This window comes from Lupinus angustifolius, unplaced genomic scaffold (genome assembly GCF_001865875.1).
Source record: "Lupinus angustifolius cultivar Tanjil unplaced genomic scaffold, LupAngTanjil_v1.0 Scaffold_327, whole genome shotgun sequence".
Classification (NCBI taxonomy): domain Eukaryota; kingdom Viridiplantae; phylum Streptophyta; class Magnoliopsida; order Fabales; family Fabaceae; genus Lupinus; species Lupinus angustifolius.
In genome coordinates this window covers 166,656-175,378 of record NW_017727734.1, presented here as the reverse complement: position 1 = coordinate 175,378, position 8,723 = coordinate 166,656, and the positions used below count along the sequence as shown (strand labels likewise).

The 8,723-nt window shown below is 36.6% G+C and overlaps 2 protein-coding genes across 2 annotated transcripts; one reads left to right on the top strand and one right to left on the bottom strand.

Moving 5' to 3' along the window:
- Window positions 1-85: 85 nt before the first annotated feature.
- On the top strand, window positions 86-752 carry LOC109341008 (agamous-like MADS-box protein AGL62). The gene is made up of 2 exons (XM_019578792.1): window positions 86-406; window positions 516-752. The coding sequence occupies exons 1-2, from the start codon at window positions 86-88 to the stop codon at window positions 750-752; spliced, it is 558 nt and encodes a 185-aa protein (XP_019434337.1).
- A 1,060-nt stretch (window positions 753-1,812) lies between these two features.
- On the bottom strand, window positions 1,813-3,653 carry LOC109341007. Its single transcript, XM_019578791.1, has 2 exons — window positions 3,621-3,653; window positions 1,813-2,241 (listed from the first exon to the last, which is right to left on the bottom strand). The coding sequence occupies exons 1-2, from the start codon at window positions 3,651-3,653 to the stop codon at window positions 1,813-1,815; spliced, it is 462 nt and encodes a 153-aa protein (XP_019434336.1).
- Between the last annotated feature and the right edge of the window lie 5,070 nt (window positions 3,654-8,723).

Sequence of the window (8,723 nt, the reverse complement as noted above, 5' to 3'; positions counted from 1 at the left end):
TTCACTCCATTTCATGTGTCACTCATACCCTATCAACCCTTCTCCATCGTTAATCTACTTTCATCTCTTTCATTTTCACATAGCTATGTCTAACTCTAACTCAAGGAGGAACATGGGTCGTCAAAAGATGGAGATGAAAAAGATAATCAGAGAGAGCAACCTTCAAGTGACATTCACCAAACGTTGCAATGGGCTTTTCCTAAAAGCCAATGAGCTTTGCACTCTTTGTGATGCACAAGTTTCCCTCATTGTCTTCTCTCCTGCAAACAAGCTTTTCTCCTTTGGTGAAACTGGTGTTGATGCTGTCATTGACCGCTATCTCATGAGGGACCAACCTCAAAACTTGGGGAACATGCATTTTCTAGAGGCTCACCGAAATGCTAATGTTCAGGAGCTGAATGAAAAAGTTAGTCATATCAGAAGCTCTTGAGAGTGACAAGAAATACAGTGAAGACCCGGCTAAGCAAAGGAAAGAGGCACAAGAACAGTTCTAGTGGGCTGCTCCTATTGAGGAGATGAATGAAGACCAACTTGATCAATTCAAGTTGGCTCTTGAGAACCTGAAGAAGAATATGCTTAGTGTTGTTGAAAGGCAAAATATTGCTGATGTTGATGTTGATGCTGCTGCTGCTATTCGACCTCCTCATTTTTTTACTGGTGGCCCATCTTCTTCAAACAACCCTTTGCAGCCACCACCTCAGCAGTTTCCGGTGTATCCACCACCACCACCACCACCACCATATATGCTTTAGAATAACCCTACCTTCAATAATAATAATAATAACATGGGAGGATATGGACCTGCACGCAGATTCTTTTGATCCACAAGTAAGGTATTGAAGATCATCTATCTCAACTTGGTGTTCTTAACCTTATCATGCCCACTTATATCTAGACATATGGATTAAATATATTATTTTTGTAAAATAATATTAAAATATAATGTTATTTTTTATTTGTTGACAAACACTAATTGATGCAGGATAGAAATACATAAAGTTTAAGGGACAAAGAATCTCATTCCCAAGTAAGGCATCACATCTTGAACCAAAACTGAAGTAGTTCCAATGACATTAATTTTTCACTTATAAATTCTCTCATTCATCTTTTTAAATCTAATGTGTAACTTCACACTTACATATAGGAAGTCTTCCGATACTTTTAGTTTTGATAGCTTCAAGTTGTCAATGCAAAAATTTCGTGTGACTCTTAGTGAGGGATTTATATTTTTATAAGAGTTGTGGATTCTATTAGGTGGACAAAGTATGCATATCCAAGTTTTTAAGATATTGTATCTCTATCTATCTATTAAGTTAGCATTTTAAAGGGATTTCCATGACTTATTGTAATTGAGATTACAATATTATTGTAGTTTTGAGAGTTTTATCATAATTGAAATTATAATTGCATTATATTAATCAGTTTTTGCTTTATTTTTTTACAATTATAGTAAAAGTAATATGATTTGAATCGCAATTTAAAATACCAATTTAAACTGTTGTGTAATAAATACAATTTTAGATGATTGTATTTTGGTCAACACTTACCATGGATGAGATCCTCTGTCCTAAGATCCATGTCTCATTCACAGCCCATCCAATCAAAACTTGTCACATCGTTTAAAAATGTACATGTTAAATTGTCCTCAATAAACAAAATCTAACGCCGTTAACATTTTACTACTTTCTCATCTTTCATTTTTTAACCTTTAAGGATACTGAACATTCTCAAACCCTCTTTCACAGACTTCGGCTCCTCTAACATCACCCAGTTCCGGACGACAACCATGTCATTGGAATCATTGATATGGACTCAGGTGGGAGAGAAAAAGAACGACATCTGAAGGTTATCTTGAAGTGACCTTATGCTAGGGAAGGCTGAGATACCAACATTGTGTTTGAACCGAGTGAGACGATTAAGATCTAGAGGAGTCTGTGGCAGTGGATGAACAAGGTCAAATGTTGCATTGTTGAAGTTGTTGGCTGAGATTATGGAGAAACAAGACACATGCTCTCTTTGAGCAGCGGTGGTGCTGTCATAGGAGCAACCATCATCGTCATTGAATGTGGCAGTGTTGCTGGTGGTGTAAGGAGAAGAGTCCAAAATTGATGGAAGGTAAATGGAAGAAGGTGAATCAGGTTCGAAGCCTAAGCAAATGCTGGCATATGAGGTGCTAACTCTAGTCTTCTTGGAACTGTTGGTGGTGGTGGCAGACACATTGGAACCACTACTAGTGTTGTTCTTCTCGAACACACAAAATATCACCCATTCATCTTATTCATTAAAGAAAAATAATACCATTTAATTTTAATTAATCAGTAAAAAATAAAAAATGGACCCACCATATATAACATGAAGAGAGATACTTCTTTCAATCTTTATCACAGGCTCATGTTATTTGGTGATGAAGATGAAGGGGTTTTACGGTAACAGTGACTGAGGAAGATGAAAAGATGTTAACAATGTTAGTTTTAAAATTGTTACAATACAAAATGATGTGCCATTTTAAATTACATTGCTAAATATAATTGGTGGGGACATGATTTGACACATGGTGTTTGGATAGGTGATCCTTATCGCACTTACCAGGATCAGGATGTTACATAGGGATACGAGGATATGATTGATTCATGTGAGTAAATTCGATAAAGTAGGATTTTAGCCATAAACAGTAAGGAAATGATACATGTGATTTCATTAGTTTGAATGCAGAACATAACTCCATATTTATAAATATTTGAATTACAAATAAATTATGAGATAAAACAAAGTATATATACTCTACACTAATATATAAAGCCAAAACTTCTTTAATGTCAGTACTAATATATAAAGTCAAAACATCTTTGGTAATTGTCCATGGTGTATTTTTTATTTTTCGAAATTTACCATGAAATAAAACTAATATTATACTATTTTCAACTTCATGTTATTAATTGAACACAGTCCATGAAAAATGAGTGAATTCAATAACCCGACTATTTCTCCATATCATAATAAAATTGCATATTATTATTAAAAAATGTTTTTCCATCCCATTGTACTTCTAATTTTATATTCCTCAACCGAAGAAATAGATTTCTCAACTACAACTCTACAATAACATACTTTTCCTTGAGTTTTTTTTGTATTGTTCTATGTTCTCTGTCACTTGCCGTCAAAAACTATACATTAGTATTTGTTCTATTATTATTGGATATTTGTTAGAGTTAATGAATGATCACTTCTTTTTAAAATACAAGTGGAACCACTGCTTCATTCACGTAGGTTGGTACTTGTTAAGGATACAAAACAAAAGCATTAAAATGAATGAGATATTTCATGAATTACCATAATCATGCATTCAAAATGAATAATGTATTAGGATATTCTTTATCAATTAATAATTGTAACTAACTAGAGAAAATCAAGGAATAATGAATGCAACAATCAAAACCAATATGTCATGCATTCTATATATTGTACTATTGTTCTAAATGAAAATAATAAGAAAATGTATATTCCATATTCTTATATGGTATCAGATTCCAAAAATAGTCCATGCGATCCTCTATGGCTGCAAGCGGCATTAAGCTTTCTCCTTTTTCACATGGAGAACAAATCTCCATCAAGTTATCTACCTCTAACTTCTTTCCTTGGAGACGACAAGTCATGTCGTTACTTGCAGACATGAGATGCATTGGCTATATTAATGGCACCATTTCTCCCCAATATGAGTTCAATACTACAAATGGCTAGAAAACCTCAAATGCAACCTATGAAGATTGGTTTCCCTCTGTCTTGTGACACTACTCACCATCTATGGTTGGCTATTGAAGCCAAATATGCAAATCTATCACGAGCTCATATGATATCCCTCAAAAACTAGTTGTAGAAAAGTCACAAATGCTCTCAAACTATGACTGAATTCTTGTTTCAGGTCAAGCGTGTTGCTGATGAACTAGTAGTCTTAGCAATGTTGCATTCTCCTCTTGTGACACTACTCACCATCTATGGTAGGCTATTGAAGCCAAATATGCAAATCTATCACGAGCTCATATGATATCCCTCAAAAACTAGTTGTAGAAAAGTCACAAATGCTCTCAAACTGTGACTGAATTCTTGTTTCAGATCAAGCGTGTTGCTGATGAACTAGTAGTCTTAGATGCCAAAATCTCTGACGATGATATTACTCTCTACATTTTAAATGGTTTGGGATTAGAACATCGTGACATTATTGCCGCCATTCGTACAAGAGAATGATCCTTCAACTTTGAAGAACTACATAGCCACCTAATTGCTCATGAAGAATTTCTACAGAAAAGAAGATATATCACCATACATTGCTGTCCCAACAACAAATTTTCATCAAAGAAATGGACCACGAAATTATTGGGGACACAACACTTATCCTCATGGAGGTCGTCACAGATCTATCCAGAATATGCATTCATCATCATTAAAGTCAGCCAATCCAAACCAGTCATTTCAATACCACCACAATAGCCCACATAATCACAATTTTAATTGGCCCCATTATCAAGGACCATCCAGAAATCCAAGACATTGCATTCCTTATGAAAATCGTCCTCCTCCATGTTGCCAATTTTATGGTTTTCCAGGACACATTGCCAAATATTGCCCACATCTTCTGCAATCAAGTCCTACTGCCAATTATGCTACTGCAAATTCAAATTGGATTCTTGATAGTGGAGCAAATCATCATATCACACAATACTTGAACAACTTAAGTCTTCACTCTAACCATGAAAGGCCTGCCTCAGTTACAATCAGAGACGGCTTAGGTTTAGCCATTATTCACATGGGTTCTGCACATATCTCAACTCCATCTACTATTTTTAATCTTAATAATGTTCTTTGTGTTTCAAAAGCAAGACCCTATTTAATTTCAGTTGCAAAATTTTGTCTAACAAAACAATGTTTATGTTGAATTTCACCCTTTCTCTTTTTATGTGAAGGATCTCAAGACAGAGGCAACATTGATGTGTGGTTCAACTAATGGTGACCTATACACCCTCCAACCTTCACACCCAACTCACCAACCAACCTTCAGGCATCACAGTCTCATAACAACTTCTGGCATGCTCGGTTAGGCCATCCTTCTCCTAAGACACTACATCAAACTCTCAAGACCTTCATCCCTTCCAGGGTTGTATAGAAGGATAACACTTTTTGCATGGTTGTCTACTGTGTATAGAGTACATTTCCCTCATAAGTTATGATACGAACCTACTAAGGCCCATAAATGAAGATGAGCTACATGGGCTAGGACGGCCCATGATCAGGGCCAAAACTGAGAAGGCGCACCAAACTCTCAACCAACAAGTAGGAGTCATGATGTATATAACAAATCCCAATGAAGATGCCAAGCCCATATATTGCATCAACCTTGAGGAAGAACCTCGTGAAGGCGACAACCAATGAGGGGAAGCATGACATTTTCAGAGTTGCATTCAATAAGTGGGGACCCATCTTCCCACGTGCAGAATTAGGATTTCTTTTTCTTGTTCAAATAAAACAATTAAATTACTTATTTGGTTTGTAATAAGGCCATTAATAAACGAGACTTGTTTTGAATTTGGCCATGTCCCATGTGCTTTATTACCATATGAGAATAGGTACAAATGAATGTGGACTTCGAATATTTGGCTGTAAAGATCAATCAAGAGTTATGGCAAATTATTTCCATATGAAGATAAGCGTGCAAAACAAGGAGGGGAATTCAAATTCAAAAAGGATTATTGTTCATAAGTGAGTCGTGTGGTATGATTCAAAGTTGCCATATTGGGATCAAAGATGTGTGTCCATCATCAAGTCAAGAAGTTTCTTTCCACATCAAGTTACGCGTGAAACGCAAGGGGATATTTCAAATTGAAAACATAAATTTATTATCTTAAAGAAGCCGTGAGGTAAGATGGATTCCTTCCGTAATGAGTTCAAACACATGGTATAATTTGTACATTAATTGGCCAAGAACACAGAAGAATGCGTATAAGGCAAGAGGAATTCAAATTCAAATACTCAAGGATTCTTTCCTTAATAAGGTAAGCATGGCTGAACACAAATTGGGATGTGACTAAAGCTTGCCATAAAGAGACAAGGATGTGTGATCATCATCAAAACCAAGAGGATTCTTTCCCTAATAGTCATGTCGTAAAATAAACTTTGCCTTATTGAGACAAGCCATATGGAGGAATGAATTCCTACCATATTTGGAACCTAGGTCGTGGAATGAATTTAAATTCTTTCCTAAATGGATACAAAGACACTAGTGGCACAATTATGTCTTGCCTTACTCATGGAGCAACTGAATCAACCTTCAAAACTTGCCTAAATCGATAAGCTAGGCATGTCCCTTACCTTCTATATTAGAACGGTGGTCAAATATCAATTAGGAAATGATTTATTGGCACACAAATTTGTCATTTCTAGAGTACATTGTACTTGGACATTTCATGTTACTTGGAAGAAAATTCAAAATCCAAACCATTAGCACGTGGAGTCATACTCGGCCAACCACACCTATTTGTAAGCCACACATGGCATTGAGAACTTAACTTGAATTTTATTTGGAATCAATTCCTTCTAGTTGAGAATTTTTCCTAGCTTATTGGTTGAACCAAGGCCCCGTTCTTATAAAGGTTATTTCCTTGTGGTGAACTCCATTGGCTTATATAGCACCAAGCTTGTGGCGCCTTCATCTTTTCATTATCTATTCATCTTCTTTTATCAAACATCAATCATCCATACACAACCACTCAAACTCATACTATTCTTAACATTTCATACTCAAACCGAAATCAATCACATACAAAGCCATTCACAAATACAAAGTACTTACTAGAAAATCAATCAACAACAAAACACAAACCCCTTCAAAGAGGTTTCTATCAAATGGTAATCATAGCTAGCCTTGTTGTAAGTAAAAAGTATACTTATTCTTTGTCTCAAAATCAAACAAGCAATCCTAATTGTTTTGATATGTTTGTGGGTTTCTCTATTTTGGAATCAATTCTTGGTTAACTTGATTTAATCAAGAATGCAAGGGGAAATTGAGAGAAAATTAGGGAATAATACACATTAATCACATTTGAGAGAAAGTGAGGAAATGTGTAGTCCCGAAAGGAGTCAAATCATGTCCTCTAGGACGGCCTTTACAAAAACACTACATGACAACTAGGATGTGGTGGAGTTACAACCCTATGTCGAACTGGAGGACTTAGTACAATAGGCCATGAAGTTGGAGCAGTAGTTAAAGAGTACAAAATCTAAATACTCCTCCACAACTATAATAAAGTTCTAATCTTTCGGTTGGAAAGACAATTCCAAGGAGTAGGGTAACATAACCAAGGAGGTCATGAGCAACTCACAAGGGAAAAAGGCCATGGAGACCACTCAAACACATTGCTTCTCAGTGTCCAACCAAGAGGACCATGGCGGTGAGAAACAGTGTAGTGGAGTCTTAGTCTGAGGCTTCTAGTGAGGGAGATGTTATTATGCTAGAAGGTCACCTATTCACGGTGCGAAGGCTCTTAGGGACCCAAGTGAAGGAGAGTGATGAGAGTCAAAGGGAGAATACCATTTGTTTGCTTATTATTGATGGTGACAACTGTGCCAATATGTTGAGCACAAGGTTAGTTTCCAAACTAAGCCTTGTGACAAGGACCCACCCAAACCCTTACTGGATACAATGGCTAAGTGAGGTTGAGGTGATGGTAGTAAACCAACTAGGGGAGGTTCCCTTCTCAATAGAGAAGTATGAAGATAAAGTGTTGTGTGATGTAGTCACAATGGAGGCCAGCCACATGCTGCTTGGCAAGCCTTGGTAATATGACCGGAAAGCCATACATGATGGGTTTTCCAACAAATACACTTTTTTACATCGAGATTGAAAAATTATACTCTCACTCTTGTCCCCAAAACAAGTTGGTGAATATAACAAAAAATTAAAGGAAAAATTGGTCAAGACAAAAAAGAGCAAAACAAATGACAAAATGATTCAAAGAAAAATGAAGAAAATGAAAAAAATGGAAAAAAAATGTTAGTTTTCTAGCCTCAAAATGGGAGGTAAAGGGTGCTCTGATTTCAAAATCACCCATGTACCTACTCTATTGTAGGAATTTTTGTCTATACACTAACACTGCTGATAATACTATGCTGCCTGAATTTGTGAAAGATTTTCTGCAAGAATTCAATGATATATTCCCCAAGGAGGTTTGAGATGGGATCCCACCGTCAAGCCCGAAGCACCTTTTCCCAGAGAGGTCCTAGATAGAAAATTGAGGTCATTAATATAAAGAGGACAAACAACTATGGCAACCAAGCAAACAAGGGGCGAAGGGAAGTCATCTTCGAACCAGGAGATTGGGTATGGGTCCAAATGAGAAAGGAGAGGTTTCCTTCGTAAAGGAAATCTAAACTTCAGCTCGGGGGGATGGCCCATTTCGTGTACTAGAAAGAATCAATCACAATGCATACAAGCTAAACTTGCCAGGTGAGTATGGAAATATTAGTGCCACATTTAATGTTACTGACCTATCATTCTTTGATATGGGTGACGAAGACTTCGATGTAAGGGCAAATTCACTCTAAGATGGAGGGGATGATATGAACCCGCCACGACCTATAAATGAAGAGGAACTACGAGGGTTAGGAGGGTCCATGACCAGGGCCAAGGCCAAAAAGGCACACCAAACTCTCAACCAACTAGTTGGAGTCATGAT

Coding starts and splice junctions, on each gene's coding strand:
- LOC109341007 (XM_019578791.1), bottom strand. CDS start 3,653: ATGACTTGTCGTCTCCAAGGAAAGAAGTTAGAG. Junction 2,242..3,620: donor TCCAAGGAAAGAAGTTAGAG/GTAGATAACTTG, acceptor GTGTTCGAGAAG/AACAACACTAGTAGTGGTTC.
- LOC109341008 (XM_019578792.1), top strand. CDS start 86: ATGTCTAACTCTAACTCAAGGAGGAACATGGGTCGTCAAAAGATGGAG. Junction 407..515: donor TTCAGGAGCTGAATGAAAAA/GTTAGTCATATC, acceptor CCTATTGAGGAG/ATGAATGAAGACCAACTTGA.